This window comes from Pogona vitticeps, chromosome 2 (assembly GCF_051106095.1).
Source record: "Pogona vitticeps strain Pit_001003342236 chromosome 2, PviZW2.1, whole genome shotgun sequence".
In the NCBI taxonomy this organism is placed as follows: Eukaryota; Metazoa; Chordata; class Lepidosauria; order Squamata; family Agamidae; genus Pogona; species Pogona vitticeps.
The window spans coordinates 233,405,665-233,424,706 of NC_135784.1; the positions used below are offsets into that span (position 1 = coordinate 233,405,665).

At 41.2% G+C, this 19,042-nt stretch overlaps 1 protein-coding gene across 8 annotated transcripts in view; it reads right to left on the reverse strand.

Annotated features, from left to right (window-relative positions):
- TRPM3 (transient receptor potential cation channel subfamily M member 3) overlaps window positions 1–19,042 on the reverse strand; it is a 534,030-nt gene that overhangs the window by 17,319 nt on the left and 497,669 nt on the right. For all 8 annotated transcript variants that reach the window (XM_078385072.1, XM_020798619.3, XM_020798621.3 and 5 more), the window contains 3 exons: window positions 17,597–17,725; window positions 14,346–14,597; window positions 11,272–11,446 (listed from right to left, as the gene is read on the reverse strand). In XM_078385072.1, the coding sequence (XP_078241198.1) occupies window positions 11,272–11,446; window positions 14,346–14,597; window positions 17,597–17,725 (556 nt within the window). The remainder of the gene's footprint in view (window positions 1–11,271; window positions 11,447–14,345; window positions 14,598–17,596; window positions 17,726–19,042) is intronic.

Here is a 19,042-nt window from a genome sequence, read left to right on the forward strand (position 1 = left end):
ATAGTAGCGCAGCCATCTGAGTGCCCCCCCCATTCCTGCCATTCAGACACTCTGGTTAATCAGAACAGATAGATTGGAGGGTACTTTTACAGTAGGTCTTGCTCTTCTTGCAGAGCCCACATAGTTCTTGCTAATCTTTTCCTTAGGTGTGAGCCAACAGATGTGCCTAACAGGACTACCAGGTCAGCAGCGTCCCACTACCAGAGGTTTCGTAGCCAAAACCTGTAAGTAAGAGGCAGAGTCTTGTGGCAGCATTGCCCCTTTGTGATCTCACATGGGCAGGATGAACAAGAATGGGAAGGGAGCAAGAACAGCTGATTATGAAAACAGACAGGAAGGCAATCTGGTCAATGGAGACAGAATGTGGTTAAAATCTGGCTGACTGGGAACACGGCACCACAGAGGCTGGGAATACCTCCTACTTTTGGTGACCAAGCAGGAGGTAAAAATGGGACCAGCAGCAGCAGCAATATCTGCCATTCCCTCTAGAGCAGACTTTCCTACAGTCACACATGAGATGAGGGGCATGTTTCTAGGCCCTGCACTGTTGCTTAGGGCTTGTGGAAGACTCACTGCCAGCCCAGGGGGAATCTGAACCAGAGCTCTAGGGACTTGTGCAACAAGAAGACATGAGTTGTGATTCTGACCATTTTAACTGTCTCTTGCTCCAAATGACACAATAGGCTTTAAGGGTGTTTACTCACTGGTCTCTCCCTTGCTTCTTTCACACAGGAATGTTCTAGAGTCATCACACACACACACACATACATCTTTATGCATGAAACACATCTATGAGTCTACATGAAACACATATATGAGTCTACATATATGATCTGTATGAGACCAACGATTTTTGTGTACTTCGGAGCATTATCACTGCTCAGAGCTGGGCTGCTGCTCTAAGCAGACAGACTGCCAACAGGCCTTCCAGAGCTGGGGCTTCTAGTCAGTCAAGGCCAGCCTCCAGTAGAGCATTCTCTCTACTTTGGTCTCATAAGAAACTTCACTTTGTCTTTGCCATGGGCCTCACTTATGGCACTCAGTCATGCATCAACAATGCAGATATTAGGATTTACTGAATGAAACAAATTTAGAGCAATAATACACACACACACACACACACACACACACACACACACACACACACACACACACACACACACACACACACATCTTGTTTACACTCAAACCAAAGCTCTCTTAATTCATCCTTAAAACTGTAACAGGGACAGTAGTAACAGCTACTGATCATAAGCCTACTTTCAGTCATAGAATAGGATCAAAAGTAGTGCACACTCTGGCTACATTGACTCATTCACTTTCTCTCTTTAAGGATTAAACTTTCACTTGAAATGATTGCTAGCCAAGGAGGATTTAGCCAGCATTCTTCTGAACAGATAGCCTCTCACAGAGGATTTAAAATGGAATTAATTCAAGTTCTTTGATGAACACTGTGCACTAGAATGGAAATAATTTCTCAATCCTTCTCTCCAGAAGTATTAATAAGCCGTTGGTCTATCTCCCAGCCCTGCTACCAGTCTTCTACATGTTTTAGAAGTTACCATAGTCAGTCTCTCATGTTTCCTGCAGCAGCAGCTCATTTTGTATTTCCATTGACTGTGCACACTTCATCACATGTAATATTGTTGCTAATATATATATTGTCTCATAAATATTTCCCATTTTCTCAAAACCAGGACATTGTGGTTAATCTCTTAACTGAAAAAAACATAAATTTGATAAACAGGCGTTCAATGTATTCGTGAAGGCTTTCACGGCTGGGATCTAATGGTTGTTGCGGGTTTTTTGGTCTCTGGCCATGTTCTTAAGGTTTTTCTTCCTAACGTTTTGCCAATCTCTGTGGCCGGCATCTTCAGAGGACAGCACTCTGTGACTCTAGTGTAGTTGGCTTCTTGTGCTGACAAGAAAACTTGTCAGCACAGTAGATAATATATATATAATATATATAATAAAATGTATGAGATATGAAAAGTATATGAATCTGGCATTTTGCCAGAAATTACAGTAGAATGTGAAGTCTAACAGTCTTAAAAAACTCATGTAATTTGTTTTAAAGATTATTTTTGTCAGCTAATTAAAAACTATTATGTCCCACCTACTGTACATTTCCAAGCTGTATGAGTTCTAGTATTATCTACTGTGCTGACAAGTTTTCTTGTAGAAACTGAAAACTAAGATACACAGGCTTTGTTTAGACATGCTGCACCAATAAACCATGGTTTCTCAGAGAGAGAACAATTTTTTATGCTCACTTACTCCGCCTTCTCCTCATACCTTAATATAAAACATTCAGGGTTTGTTAAACTGACGTTTCTTATTGCAACAATAATTTCAGACTACAAACCCTGTTTATCAAACATGTTTTTTTCAGTTAAGAGATTAAATCACAATGTCCTGGTTTTGAGAAAATGGGAAATATTTATGGGACAATTCCTTGACATTTAGCGTTAAAATATTAAAAATTTAAAAAGAAGCAAAGGGAGGCATGAGGAAGCAGAGAGAACATTTATTTTTCATCTGACAATACTTAGTTTATTGGATCAAGACTTATATCTCAAGTAGGCAAAGAGCTCTTAAGAGTCATATTGGGGCTCTGTTTTAGCCCAGTGGAATTACTCATGCTCACATTGGCATGCTTTCATTTCACATCTGCAGAGGTTCTTGGTGGCTGTATCCTCTGTTTCCTATTTTATTTTGTTTGCACTTTATCATACTTATTTTCCTTGTCTCCTTTTTGGTTCCTTTCTTAGTTTCCTCTCTGAGTCTCTGCCATTCTGTCAAGGCTTTGACTCTTCTGTCAGTCAATGAAAGCCAAGAGCTCTAACCATTTGTGGCCTACTTCAGGCCCAGAGCATCCGTGGACCATGGAGCAAGGGCAAACTTATACAGAGGCTGTTTTCGCAGATATAATTACAACATCCTGACTCAGACACAGCTCATCTTTTAAAATGTTTCTTTTCTGTAGATTTATGATTTCGTTCTTTTCTAAATGACTGCTCTAAAATATGGGCTAAACAAACAAACAAAAAGACCTTGATAGTTAGCAGGATATTGTTTATCATGTAGTAACATAAACATGTTCTACAAAAAACCTTTTCCTGTAAAAACTGGGAAGACCTGGTAGAATAAGACCTCTGTGGAACAAGCAATACTACGATATTAGATGGAATTATTAACAGTCTAGGACAGATGATTGACAAGTGACTAGAGATGGGCACGAACCAGCAAAACGGCAATTCATTTTGATTCATAGTTTGTTGAACTTGATGACCCATGAATATCCAAACTTTTTCCTGACAATCGCTTTGTCGGTTTGTCAGCCCCTCCCTGCTTTTTAGACAGCCCCGTGGCTATCTAAAACCAAAAACAAACAAACAAACAAACAAACAAACAGAGCCTGGCTGCCTCAGTGGAGGCCCCTTCCCCCACCCCCTTCCCACTGCCCCCATTGCCTCCCTACCTTTTCTTGCCACCTCTGCTACTGCTGCCATCTTTGGAGACCCTTCCAAGAGCTGGGCCTGCTGATTCTGCACGGGTGCCTGCCTATCAGTGGAGAGGCAGGCGCATGCACAGAGGCGGCCAGCTGAAAGCCAATTGGGCTGCTTCTCAAAAGAAAAAGCTTCATATAGCTACTTCCATCTCCAAGTATCAGTTCCTAAAGACATTTTTTTTAAAAAAAGAAGCAGTCCATCCAGCTCATGGCTGGCTGCTTCTGTACATGCACCCGCTTCTCAGCTGAGAAGTGGGCACATACACAGTGGCAACTAGCCAGGAGCTGGCTAGGCTGCTTCTCAATATAGGTTTGCTTCACCAGGTTGTCTAATTGTTTTTTTAGAAGCAGCCCAGCTGGCTCCTGGCCAGCTGCCTGTGCAGCTGTGCCTACCTCTCAGCTGACAGGTGGGCCCATGTGCAGAGATGGCAGGCCCAGCTCCTGGAAGAGAAGCTGGGTTGTTTTCTCCCGCTGTTCTTTGCATGTATGCATGAATAGCATGTGTTTTGGCATGTTGGTTGCAGCTCCATTCACACTGAGATTTGTCCTCACCCACCTCTGGCCTGAGCCCTCCCAAAAGGTTTCCACGAAGGCAAGGAGGCTTTTTGACTATTTCCTTTATGAAACAGGTAGAAGAACTTTGCAGTAAAGAATAACTTCAATGTGATCCATCAAGACAAACAGAGCTGCCACCATGGAAGCACCAGGCAGGCCCCACGAAAGACGGGTCTACTAAACTACAAATACATTGAAGACCTATAGTTGTAAAGTTGTCGTTGTATAGTTGTAGTCCGAACTGTAGTAGAGGAGATGTTAAGCAAATGTGAATTGACTTTTGTTTATTGTCCCCTTGACTCCACAGTGAATACTCTGAATAGGAGAGGATATGGAGCTCCTTCACCTTTTAGAGGTGCTTAGGATAAGAAGAGACCTTAGGATGGAAGGGACATATTATCTCTTCTGGCTAGCGACAGCCCTTAAGGGTATCATCAAGCAATCTTGCTAGGGGAGCTTTGCCAAAAACAAAAGAAAAAGAAGACAAAACATTGTGGCACTTTAAATACTAATGGTTATAATGTTATATTTTAACGTGAGCCTCTGTGGACAAATCCCCTTCCTCAGAAAATCTGCTGTCCAGGATCGTTTTAATGAAAGATAATAACTGTGAGTCATCAAATCAATTCTGATCTATGGCAACCCTTTTCAAGTTTTTCCAGGCACACTCAGAGGTAGTTTCCCATTCCCTTCTTCCGGGGATGCCCTGGGACTATATGCAGGTTGCCCAAGGCCATATACCATATTTTTTGCTCCATAAGACGCACCTCTCCATAAGACGCACCAAATTTTTAGGAGACGAAAACAGGAAAATAACAATCTGTTTTCTTCTCCTAAAAATTTGGTGAGCCTTACGGAGAGGTCCATCTTATGGAACACACCCTAGGACCCTTTGGGGGCTCACCCTGCCCCCCTGGGGGCCATAGGGGGCCAGAGGGGACTCTTCTGAAGCTTCCCAAGCCTCAAAAGAGTCCCAGAAGGTGGTGATTTTGCCCCCTCTGGCCCCGCGCGGGGGGGGGCAGGGTGAGCCTCCAAAGGGTCCTAGGGTCTGTTCCAGGAGCCTTGCAAGGCTCCCTCCACCCCCCCCATCGGGCCAGCGGGGGCAAAATTGCCAGATTCAAGGACCTTTTCTGAGGCCTGAAAGGCTCAGAAAAGGTCCTGGAAGCTGGCAAATTTGCCCCCGCTGGCCCTGCAGGGGTGGGTGGAGCCTCACAAGGATCCTGGAAGGCTCACTCGGACCCTTGCGAGGCTCCCCCCACGGGGCCAGTGGGGGCAAAATCGCCAGCTTCGCTCCATAAGACGCACAGACTTCCCCCCACTTTTTTTGGGGGGGGGAAGTGTGTCTTATGGAGCAAAAAATACGGTAGGTTGGCTTTTCTGGGATGCACAGTGGGGGAATTGAACTCCAAGCCTCTAGTTCTGCAGCCAGATATCCAATTGACTGAGCTATCTAGCCAACTTATTACAGATACCAGAAGCAGAACCTGGAAACTGAGGGTGCAATCAGATGGCAAGTTAGGTTGGTTTCTGGAGTTCCTGGGGTCCAGTCTGGTTCAGTTTATTTTCTGTTGACCAGACAACATTCAAGCAATTGTGAATCAGTCCAGCCCCGCTCCATGCCTGGTGTGGATTTATTTGGTTCCAGTGGCAACCCTACACTTTTTTTTGAAGCCAAGCTGCAGCGATCAAGACTGGATGACTTTTGGATGGAAGGGTCTCTTTAAAGGATTGTTTTAAAGATCTCACCCAGATAAGTGACCCTTTTCAGCACAATCCATATTGCTGCCTGATTGCACCCAGAGAGTCTCTTCCAGAGCCAGGGCCAGAGGCATTGGAAGTTGGTAGGAGAGATTCAGGGTGCAACTACCAGCAAGAGAAATGTACATTCATTCACTGTCAAGTCGCACCAGGGAATTAGGGTCAGTTTGATTTAAATGGCCCTGCGGGTGAACTGCATTAAGAGACAATGAGACAGGCTTTTAACTATTTTGACTGTCGGTTTCCAACATGGGGTTTGGCATTGTTAAGCTGTTTAAAGAATAAAATAAATAAAATAACAGGAGTGCTGCCCAGGAGGAGAAGCTTTAAAAAAATAAAATACAGTCTTGAGAGAGAGGCTTTGCTGGGCAGAGTGTGTGCTGGTGCTGCCATGTGTGTGTATGTGCTCATACCATAATGAGATAAGTAGTGAAGGGGAAGATGCTTTGGGTGGGTGCACATGTATTCCTCATCCTCCCTTTCTGCATCAGTTCAAGCGATCACATGCTTGAATTGATCCAAAAAGATCTGAAATTTTTAGAAGTACAAGGTTTCCTGGAGGAAAGGAAAAGCTGTGGATTGGGGAGAGGGGAGCAATCCAGGCTGATTCGCATTTCCCATCTAATCAATAGGGGGACAAAAAAGAATCAGCCCGCCCCAAACCCATTGTATTTTTTCACAGTTTCTATAATGTGGCCATTCCATCAGTGAGCCTCAAGCAGTAAAATGCCTCCTATTTCACTTATTGATGAATCCACACCTTCTGTAATTACATTTCATCGCAAAACTCTAACGTACAACCAGAGGATATCCATGCCATGCACGTTCAATCTTTCTCCATGCAGAAATAATTCAGGCATTTACAGTAGGAACCTCTTATCTGCAGGATCAGTATCCACTGATTCACTTATCCACAGTCTGAAAATATTAAAAATATTAAAACAAAAATCCTAAAAATATTTAGAAAACATTCTAAAGATGATGTTACCAGAACTGGCCACTAGAGGGAGCCACAGACCATGCTATGTATTATGTCCGCTATTAAAATAGCATTAACTATAATCCGTTTTTTTTAGCACCCACAGGGGTGCTTGGAACCAATCCCTCACAGATATGGGGTTCCTACTGCATTTATTGACACCTTTCCACAGCCAAAATGAAGGAACAAGCAGTAGCTTGGAAATCACTAGATTTATGATTTCAAGAACATTGAGACACACATTGAATATATTCATTGAATGGAGAGACTGCTGGCTGATGAGAGGCAGATTGTTAACTTGGTCAGTCTGATGTCATGCAAGGAAAAAGAAAAGCTACTTTAGAGTCTGCATAGAGTCTTTGTATGTTTCTCCATTTCAGTGGAAGATTTTATAAAATCCAGGTCACACATATGTGAGCTTTGAAAATTTACCGTCAGCAAGAAGTTGTACATAATTCAAGTTAAAAAAGCAGAAGAAAAACCTAAATTCCACAAGATACCACTGAGTTCCAATTGCTTTGAATAAGGAACATGGAGATGTAAGACTGACATTTGAGAACATACAAACACTCCAGAGTACTCTAGGAATTTGTGGCTGATTTAGTTTAGTCCAGTGTGGAGATATCTGAAAGGTCATATCTGAAATCCTCCTGTTCAAGGAGGTACGGCTCATAAGGCTGATAACATCATCAACCGTGGTGAGTTTTTGGAAATTAAAAAAAATCTGTTCCCCCTCCCAAGGTCCCAAGGGTCCTGTGGGAATCCCTTTTTGTCACGTGGAAGCTTTTGGGGGCTGTGGGATACGAGAAGGAGTCTTTAATTTCCAAAAAATCATTATTGGGGTGATTTTACTGGCAGTGGTGGCTTTGGGAAATCAATGACCTCCTTTTGTCCTGCAGTCCCCAAGGGGCTACCTACAATGAACAGGATCCCCTGTGGGCCTCAGGACCTGGAGTGGGAGGTTGGAAATATTTTAGTTCCTAAAAATTGCCCTGGCTGATCCTATCATCACATCGTATAAGTTATGGAAAATGACTTCAATTCATATACAGTATTTTTTTAAAAATTGTGACAAAATAAATGGTGCTAAACATTAACACATAAGAAAGCATGGCTGAAGAAACCTATGGTTTTCTGCCAATTATTATTATTTTACTTGATTGTCGTTCCACTGTTGTTCCTTATAATAGCTCAGGTTAATACTTTAAAAACAATTGATTTATATGCCATGTATCAGAAATCAATAATTTGATAATATAGTACCTTGAAAGAACACACTAATTGCCAAGCATGGAAAGGATTTTCTTATGACATTATCTATTTCAGCCAGATTCCAGGAAAAAAAAATCAGGCTTTTATGTTCTTTTGGTAGAAAATGTGTCTTCTAAATGTTCTAGCAACATTTTTTAAAAGTCTTTTGCTTTGAATTTCTTTTCTGTGAAGAAATCTATTTCAGTAATGTAAACATTACGCTCTGGCTGTTCTGCCAAGCAGTTAGCCAAAAGTCATGGTGGTGTAATAGAGCCTTCCATGTACAGGATTTACATAACACCGAGACTGATGGAAACTGCTTTCTCTGTCTACAAGTTGAAGTTTAAACCAGGATTGGGATTCTCAGATCTCTCACAAACTGTAATCAAGTTCTTCAAGGGAAGGAAGGCGCACATTCTTTCACAATCTCACTAACAACAATATGTTGCACCTGATAATGTAGTAATCAGCTTTGTACCTTCATGACAAGTTCACTCTTCTACAACAACCGCTGTTTTAAAATGGATTTCTCTCTCTGTGTAGGGTCAAAGCACCTGATGCTCTTTCACAAACATGCACAGCCACACTAGGCCCTTATCCTTTCTGCCCTCCATTTCAGTGGTTCTAAACTAGAATCAGCACAGCTCTTAAAGAGAAAGCACACACACACCCCTGCCAAATTGCTGTGGAATGTGTTGCACTGCAATCAGAATATGCCAGATTCTTAGTACAACATCAATAAATGGCCACCTGTAGAGGAACAGACATTAATAAAAGGGAAACTCTCCGTCTGTGACTTTCCTCTTGTCCCCACACTTTTCCTCATTATTGGGCCATCCTACAGGTATTCCTCTAGTACAAGAAGGATGTGGGAATGTAGCAATATATTATGAAATGTGGCATGGGGAATTGGTGTGGAAGGAAGATGGAACAAAGCAGAAAGCAAAATTCAGGGTACCAGGTTTTGTATTCACTTACATGCCATGCTATTGCTAAATAAACAAGCAAAAAAAAAAAAAATCCCTAAAAGAATGAAAAAAGAGGTTGATTTGCAAGAGGAACACTTTTTTCGAGGATGTAAAAAAAATGTTTGTAACCTTTGGGAAGAAAAGAGAATTCATACTGTTTTTAAAGCAAATTTCACTTCAGGTGGGAATACTAAGAAGGAGAAAGTTAAGTTGCATGCTAGCACACATGAATTCATTTTTATCCAGATCCAAACATCAGAGAAAACCAAGTTGCCTCTTTTTACATTCCATGTTCTAAAATTCTGTCAGAGCATGAACTGTTCCAGAGAAGAGCATCCTTAAAAATGCACCTAGTATAACAACAGATCTACCACACAGGGAATGCTTTCTTCCTAAGTACTGTTGGGCCAAGTTTTCATTTTGAAGTGCCATCTATAGACATCCAAGCAGAAAAGATGAGTAAACTAAAATACTCTTGCATGCCTGTCTGTCTGTCTGCCTGTCTTGCATGCCTGCCTGCTCTCACTGCTGCATTCCTATGGCTGCACAATTCTATGCTGACCTTGATCTGGCCTCACAAGTTACATTGGGTAGCACTAGGAAAATTCATGAAAATAAAAACATAGATATTTGTAGACAGTCAGGCAGATGAATTCTTAGGTTTGGAATATTTGCAGCATAATAACTCTTAACATGCCTATAACACTCTCAAATGTTTAGAGTATTTGGTTTAGAGCTTGCCTAAGGGCTCCAAATGAATTCATGGCATAGGTGAAATTTGAACAAACAATCTGTACTTGACTAGGATTCTTTGGGGAATACCATGACAGACGAATTGGCAGTAGAAACAAAGTGCAGGCTTGACATCCAGAATCCTGTTACTTTTGTCTGCCAGCTAATAGGGCTGTGCCATTTTTTGGACTCTTATCTCCCAGAATTCTCCAAGAATCCACCTGGCAGAATTCTGAGAGCCCCAGTCTACTGGCTCACACTCTATTTCTCTTGCTTGGAGCAAGGCAGAAGCTACGTTCTACACCCCATGTCCTGATGCAATGCTTCTTTGGCATGGGAATTCTTTGGGAGGCATTCAGAATTCTGGGAGCTGGAGTCCAAAAAATCCAAATGGCTCATTCCCATTGGCTAACTCCTTTGGAATATGTTTATGCTAGTTAAGATGTTGGTCTAGCATTGGCTGCCTAACACCAGTCAAATGACTTGGTGCACAAAAGCAATGTGCTGATTTCTTAACTTGTGCAATTTGCTGGTGGATTTAATGCCGGTTTAATTTTTTAGTTCCATTCTAACCAACAGGTAGATTCTGATTCTGATTCATTGCTGAGTCTTTCAGCCACTACACTAAACAAGCTTTGAGATAAATTATGCTGTCATTCAGAGGTTGGAAAAGTAACTTTTTTGGTTGACAGGTCTCAGAATCCCCCAGACATCAGCGTCATGGCCGTGTTAACTCCGGGGTCTGAGAGTTATATATAAAAAAAGTAACTTAGCCAGGATTAATCATAACTTACTCTTCTTCTTTGTTTGGCAAAATATTATCATATGAAGAGTATGGAGTATTTTGTCTAATCTTTTAATAATAATCATCTTTTATTATCTTTTAATACATTATTTTGTACCTGGTTCTCTGGATATCCCAGTAGCAGTCAATCAATTAATGATATTACTTGACTTCACAGTGAATGTGGAACCGGTTGAGCACCTTCTCTGATAACTTACAGAGTTATTAGCAAACTGGGTTTGATGTTTGTTCAGAAATCAAACAAATGAATGGGAAAAAATGAAGCAAAGGTATAATCTACACCATATACATTCCCAGGGTTCTTTGAGGAATTATGTGAGAGTTAAACTTCCACTAAAAACCAAATATGCTTTTAATTTGTAGATATACCTTCTGCCTTTGATATACCAATGAACATATCACGGGTACTTCAGACTTTTTCCATAATCTGGATAATTATTTTTTTTAAAAAATGGTTTTAATGTGATTTAGATGTTTTGAAAGAAAAAGAACAGCTCAGGAGGGATATAACTATGTTTCTGAAAAAACTATTAGAATTAACAATTTAAATGGCAAATATTAACAGAAATATTGACTTTGTACTTCTCTGTAATGTTATGAGTCCTCTATCCTGAGCCATTTATTGAGAGTGGCAAAAATGATTCTGTTAAGACATCACCTGATCAAAATGTGATACCTGACTTTGGAGTATGAGAATCATAAACTTGCTTACGGTCTATCTGGTCAGCAAACACCTCCCCATAGATCATCCAATATGGCATGTAAAAAATATTTTTTGCCAATTTCCATGAAGGCTCTTCATTGGGGAAGAGTATTGCCTGCCTTGCAACACCAAAGCTCATCAGAACCACCAGCATAATAATCACAAAATACATCATATCTATCATCTGAAAGAAAAGAAAAAGAGAGAGAGAGACAGAGAGAGAAAAATATATATCTCATTTTGTCCTGTGAGGTAAGTGGAAAATGTTTGTAAAACATATGGATCATATTATTCAAGCATCTGCCTCCTAAGTAGGCTTGGCTTACTGTAGCATTCTTTCTCCAAGACATATTTTGGATAACTGTGCTAGCCCTTCCTTCAGTCCTAAGTACCCTTTCAGATACTATGTTTTCTGGCTGCTATAAGTTCTTTTTATTCTTTTTCTCCATGTGGGCATTTCTTTTCCGGAGTCTGGGCTCAAGATCCTGTTGATACATATTCCTGTTATATATGTGAACATTCTATGTGTGGACAAATACATGTGGGAACACAAGTGGAATTATGACTAAAATATTCTACAGTATTCTATTCATGGAATGTTACCCATTAACCTACACTGCTGTCAGAGTTGGCTCTGCTGTTAGGCAGAATGAAGCAGCAGCTTCAGGAAATATGACAGGAACAGTGAATTGTACCACTTCACATGCTGGGAGATCCTCACATGTGCAGTCTAAACTTCTCCCTCCCTTTCTAGCCCCACTTCACCTTCTTGCAACCTCTATCCTCTGAACCTTGTACTCCCTGTTCTCACCTCCTCTATCTCTCACCCTACCTCATGCAGGTGTGTGGCACCTGCAGATGCTGCTCCTTCTTACTGCTGCCCAACAGCCTTCTGTGTACAAAGCGCTGGCTGCTCAAGCAACCAATGCATCTTTATACAGAACTAGCAGGATTAGGTGGACAATTTTTAAAAAGTGTAATGAGAGTACACTGAAGGGCAATGGCAAGCCATAGTGATGGGTTGCTTGCTGGCTGCAAATATGGCGGCAATAACTTAGTTACTTAGTTACTTACTTACTTAGTTACTTACTTACTTACTTACTTACTTAACTTACTTACTTACTATGCTGCCAGATAAGTGCAAAGCACTATTTTGAATGGTTTACATAAAATAATAAAACACAGGAATAATTGTGAAGGCTTTCACGGCCGGGATCTAATGGTTGTTGTGGGTTTTTCGGGCTCTTTGGCAATGTTCTGAAGGTTGTTCTTCCTAATGTTTCGCCAGTCTCTGTGGCCGGCATCTTCAGAGGAGAGCACTCTGTGCTCTGGTGTAGTTTGGCTTGGGAGTGCAGTATTTATGGCTGTGAGATAGGCTTTTGTCTTTTTGTAGATGGGTTATTAGTGTGTCTTGTTGTGGGTGTATTGTTGTGCTAAGGAGAAGAGATTATCTGTCACTGTGGTTGATGGGTGTCATTAGCTGGTCTTTTGTGTGTAGTGATCCCCTGTCCTTGTGGCTGGGTAGAGTTCGTTGACCTTTTGCACGCTGTATTTTTGAGAGCTGGGAGCCAAGTTTTGTTGAGCTTCAAACTTTCCTCTTTTTTGTTGAAATTCTGCTGGTGCTTGTGGATTTCATTGGCTTCCCTGGCTTCCCTGTGCAGTCTGACGTAATGATTGCTGGTGTTGTCCAGTATTTCAGTATTTTGGAATAGAATTTCATGTCCAGTTTGTTTTAGGGCATGTTCAGCTACTGTAGATTTTTCTGGTTGTTTTAGTCTGCAGTGTCTCTCATGTTCTTTGATTCTGGTGTGGATGCTTTGTTTTGTGGTTCCAATATATACCTGGCCACAACTGCAAGGTATCTGGTATACTCCTGGTGAGGGGTCCCTTCTGTCCTTTGCTGACCGTAACATTTGTTGTATTTTTGTGGTGGGCTTGAATACTGTTTGTAGGTTGTGTTTTTTCAAAAGTTTCCCCATGCGGTCCGTGACCCCTTTGATGTATGGCAGAAATACTTTGTGGGTGGCTGTTTTTCTTCTTCAGTTCGGTGTTGTTTTCTTGGTTTGAGACTTCTTGTGATTTCATTTTTGGAGTAGCCATTTGCCTGTAGGCAAATGCTTTGTTTTGTGGTTCCAATATATACCTGGCCACAACTGCAAGGTATCCGGTATACTCCTGTAGGCAAATGGCTATGTCTATCTCACAGCCATAAATACTGCACTCCCAAGCCAAACTACACCAGAGCACAGAGTGCTGTCCTCTGAAGATGCCGGCCACAGAGACTGGCGAAACATTAGGAAGAACAACTTTCAGAACATGGCCAAAGAGCCCAAAAAACCCACAACAACCAACAGGAATAATCACTTGACATGTCAAATTGGAAGTCAAAAAGAATGCTGTCATTTAAACTTCCTAGCAGAGTTTTTGTGTCCTCCTAGCAGACTTACAGTAACCTGATTTTTTTATTACTCTTGTATTTCATCTCATTCCCAAAGGTTTGGTTGACAGAAGTAGGCCTTTCTACTCTCATTAGGGCTGCTCCTTTACTCCTGAATGGATTCTTCCAAGCCTGTACTAAGAATCGATTGTTGCTGCTCTCATCATGTTCACAACCTTTCAGCATTTGAACATAATTTGGAAACATAGACACACTATTTGGACTTTTATTTCAGCATAACAAGTAATGTCTGCCTTTCATGCTACAATTAAAATGTATTGTCTACTTTTATCCTTTGTTTTATTAAATATTGCTCTTGATCTTGAGGACTAAAAACTAGTTAAAGAACCAAGAACTTTCCAAGGAAAAGTGTGAAAGTTATGTCCTTAGAAAACTGTCTTGGGGTGGTGGAGGCCAAATATAAGTCTCTGGTATAAGAAACCCAACGAGCATGGCACAGAGGAAGGACTTGGAAAACACATGTTTTCTGGTGGCTAAAAGCAAGGGTTTTGAGTTGCATAGGGCCAGGTTCAGCATCACATCGAGAACTTATGAGAAACAAATATTGGTTTCCATTCAACAAAATAGAATACTGTTTCAGTCAGAATATGCAACACAGAAAAGAAGGATGGGAAACATTTCTTACCATTTTCCCAATCATCATTACATAGGGCCCCAAATACTTGTTCACCCCGAAGATGTCTAGCAATCGGATATACCAGTAAATGATGTTGACACAGTAGATGACACGGCCATCACTCCTGAAAGGCAGGTCCTGGAGGCGAAGTACCATGCCCACAGAGAACAGGAGAATAGCAATGAGATCGGTAACGTTCCAATACTCTTGAAGCCACACTTTCACCTTCTGCAGCAGCTTCCCAGGTTCTGACATTAGTATCTAGAGAACATGAAAGAGGGGATGTGGGGAACATGAAAGAGAGATGCCCCAGAAAGCACAGCAAGTGTCCTTATTAAAAGGAAAACTCAATCTGATACACTCTTCTTGAATCAGGCACAATCATGCAGTTAAACAGAAGCACTTGGAAGGATAGTTTGGAGTGGTGCCCTGATCTCTAGGTCACCTGAAGTCCATCTTGAGATGGGATATGTATGCCCTAGCCCTATCTGGCTTAATGACTCACCAATCTACATCCTAGAGAAGGAGATAGAATATGAATAGTCAAATGAAGCTATTCACAATGGCTTCTTGGAATCTGTCACCTGTACACAGCTGCAGGAGCCATATGACAGCTGGATCCTTAAAGCTCCCCATCCTTACACCTCTGGCATGTTGAGCATGTGATATAACGCAGACAAGTTCCATCTCTTGTATCTCCTAGAAGCCCTGGAGAGTTGCTGCCAGCCAGTGCTGACAATACTGTCCTTAGATGGATCAATGATCTGACTTGGTATAAGGCAGGCTTTTATTATGCCCTATGTCTTATGTAAGGCAGTGTTTACAGCACAGTAAGTCTCATTAGAGCAGGCCTACTGAATCAGTGGGGACTTGGTGAATTAACATCTCTTTAAGTTCCATTGATCTAAATAGGTCCACTGTACTTGAAGTTAATTATGCTAAAGTGTCACAACTACAGTAGGTCCATTTGAATCAATGTCACTTACAGAGAAGTTGACTCCCCAAATCCTCACTGATTCAATGGGCCTGCTCTTAGTGAGACCTACTACACAACAGGATTTCAGCCATTATCTATTATGGAATGTCTAACACAAAAATAACATCTCCTTGTAATCTTGCTCTGTCAGGACCCATCTTATCCTGACTCACCTTTCAGTTAGAGCACGGGGTTCTGACTGTCTGGGTGGATGAAGTGGTGTGGCCAGCCACTATATGGCATGGCCGTGGTACTCAGGAGACTTTGGCTGAAATCCTGTTGTGCTGCTATGCAAAGGGCATAGCTTTTGGAGGCAAATTGCCTCAAGTTAAGATATATGTAGTCATTATTTGTTGCCTACTGAGTTGCGTGACTTGGGGTGCATTATGTAATGTCTGCACCAATTTCTTAACTTCAGGCAGTTTGCCTCCAAAAGTTGGGCCTTTTGCATAGCAGTAAAACAGGATTTCACTCTTTGTGTAGTTAGTATTGTCTGGACTTGGATGTGACCAAAAATGCATACAGGGTGTACACTGTGCTTGATTATTTCTTTACATTATAGCAATGCTTTAGAGTAATACAAACTTCACAGGGCAAGATCAAGTCCTTATATTACATATTTTCAAAGCATCTAATTTAGCATCTAATTTTCTACTATATATACTAGGTGCTTTAAAAGGTCCTGTTTTTCTTTATTCTTTAAGGTAAAGGTAAAGGTTCCCCTTGACAATTTGTCCAGTCATGGCTGACTCTAGGGGGCGGTGCTCATCTCTGTTTCCAAGCCGTAGAGCCAGCGTTTGTCCAAAGACAGTTTCTGTGGTCATGTGGCCAGCATGACTAGACATGGAATGCCGTTACCTTCCCACCGTGGTGGTACCTATTTATCTACTCGCATTTTACATGCTTTCTTAATACAACTTTCATTGCATTTTGAATCCAAGAAATATATTATTCTCTTTGTTAAGCCTCTTGTCAGTTTACACATCTTTCCAGTAAACAGGCTACAATGTTAGTAATTTTAAGTATTGAAAGTACTTTGCACCATAAGACGCACTTTTTCCCCACAAAACAGGGGGGTGGAAAGTCTGTGCGTCTTGTGGAGTGAAGAAAACAGATTATATTTTCCTGTTTTCTTCTCCTAAAAAATTGGTGCGTCTTATGGAAAGGTGCGTCTTATGGAACAAAAAATACAGTATATAAGGATAATTACTGCAAACATTTGACTTATTTCCTTTTTCCTTTCTTAAAAAGAGGAATGTTGTGGATCCACCACTTAATATGGCACTGGAGTTTTACTACATGACTTTATTTGTTTTCCAGAAAGGCATAATTTCTTGGACCATTCTGGAGACATTCTCTATGAATGCTCTCTAGGCAGACACTGGCATTTTCAAACTATTTAGAGACAAGGACCAAAAAAAGAAAAAAAAAAGAAAAGAAACAATAATTTACTGGGAGGAATTACACAAAACCTCAACAGCAGTATCATCCTCCGTAATCATTTCAACTCTTTGAAATTCTTTGAAGTTTTTATCAATGATCAAGAGCCCTCTTGTGGTTTTGGTGAATATTATTTTCTTTCCTGATTCTAGAGTCCTTAGATTAAGTATGACCATATTGTTTTGGGCAATCACAGTTAAAATGCAAGCACATGAAGAAACAAACTTCATTTTTTATATCAGGCAAAAAAAAAAAAAAGACAAAAATGTTGTGGCACCTTAAAGACTGACTACTATATTTTAATTTTCTGAGACATTTTTATGAAAACTTTTAAGACCAGAGTCTGAAATTTTACTAGAAAAGGCTTCAATAATTTTGATTTTAGTCAGAGGATCCCATATCCAATTTAACATTTATTCCTGGATAGCTCAGTGGTTTAGGTCTCTGTGGAGCCAGAGGTTGGCAGCTTGACTCCCCCACTGTGTCTCCTTGACAGGGGCTGGACTCATTGATCCATAGGCTGCCTTCCAGCTCTGAAGTTCTGAGATTATTATTCCAGCAGATACTCCTATAAGTGGAAGGGGGAGGACATGTTTGCTGTAGCCTTTTCAGAATGTCCCCAATCACTGCCCCAACCAAGATGTTATAGGACACAAGTGACTGCAGGAAAAAGGAACTAAGCAAAAAATTAGCTTCTTCTACTCTTCAGTAGTCTCATGAGTGAAGGAGGATTTCTCAGAATCCAAGCTCTTTTTAAGGATACAGTTTAGAACAGGTTGTTCTTACAATGAAAATGGAAGCACAGAAAGCAGTTTTTCATTTATATCATTCAAGGGAACATTACCTCTCTCATCTTCTCTATTCCCATTGTAAAAATATACGAGATGACTATCCACTCCTGTGTGGAAGGCCAGCGTTCCATCTTCACCAGCACGATGTAATTGAACAGCATCAAATATCCAACATATGCCATCTGTAATATATAAATATATATATACATGTATCCATAAATCCAAATTTTCCTGTGTACAAATTTTCATCTTACATATATTACTTAATGTAGTTATATCATGTTTTTATTCCCAGACACTAACAACAACAGCAGCAAAAGGAGCAGCAGCAGCAACAACAATAACAGGTTTTGTACCAAAAAGGCTGAGATTCTGGTCCAATTATTCCTTACAGTGGCAACAGTCCCAACTCACAGCACAAAATTCCTCCAACTGCAAAAGTTTAGAGAGTAAAACTCAAGGAAAAACCAGACTATGCCTGGTTTCTTGAAATGATTAAGGTCTTCTCCACACTGGGGTGCTGTTGCTGGTTGTTTTGGGGTTGCTTTGGGTCATACTGGTATATTTTGTCGCAGATTTGAATAGATAATTTTGGTACTGGTGTCCACCCATGGGAAAAGTATTTGCTGCTGATCATATTGGGATGCAGTGGGTTGTCCTGCTACTGCCTGTCTACACAAATCCAGAACTGTTCCCTGATGTCTCACTTGTAACAATCTGTTGGCCCCTTTTGCTTCTTTTCTGTGCAGCATCTCTGCCTACTTTGTTCTTTCTTCCCTCCCCTCATTTTACCCACCTACCCTTCTTAAACCATGTTGTTGGACAAATGCTTTCTTTTTTTTTTTAATTTTTAGCTTTCATTTTTGTGTTCTGATGCAAAAGCGATGACATTTTTAAAAAGCTGGGTGCAGGAACAGTTGCTATGTCCTCTGTCCTCCCAGCTTCATTCATTCCCTTCTTCCTTCCTTGATTTACCCACAAAGAGGGGGTGCTGACAAGTATTGAGCCTTTCGCAGAAAAAATTGAGCTAGGAAGCTATATGTTGCAGGTTGTATTGGCCAATTTGTCTGTATTCAATGGTGGAAAAATCAACTACAGTGGTGCCCCGCATAGCGAGGTTAATCTGTTCTGGATTAACCCTCGCTATGTGAAATCGCCGTTAAACAGAATGTAAAAGCCCATTGCAACGCATTAAACATCGTTTAATGTGTTCTAATGGGCCCTAAACTTACCGTTCAGGGAAGTTTCCTCCATAGCGGCAGCCATTTTTGCGCCCTCGGTAAGCGAGGGGAGGGCGCGAAAACGCTGCGCGAGGCCATTTCGGGCATCCGGTGGCCATTTTAGAACCGCCGAACAGCTGATCGCTCGATTCAGTGGGAGGCTTGGGGAGGCATCGGCAAGAGGAGAAGAGGGAAAGTGGGGGGGAGGACGCGTGAGTGAGCAGCTTCCCTGCCTTTGCCTGCCTACCTCACCGCCTGCCTTCCTCCCCGGGGGTGTCA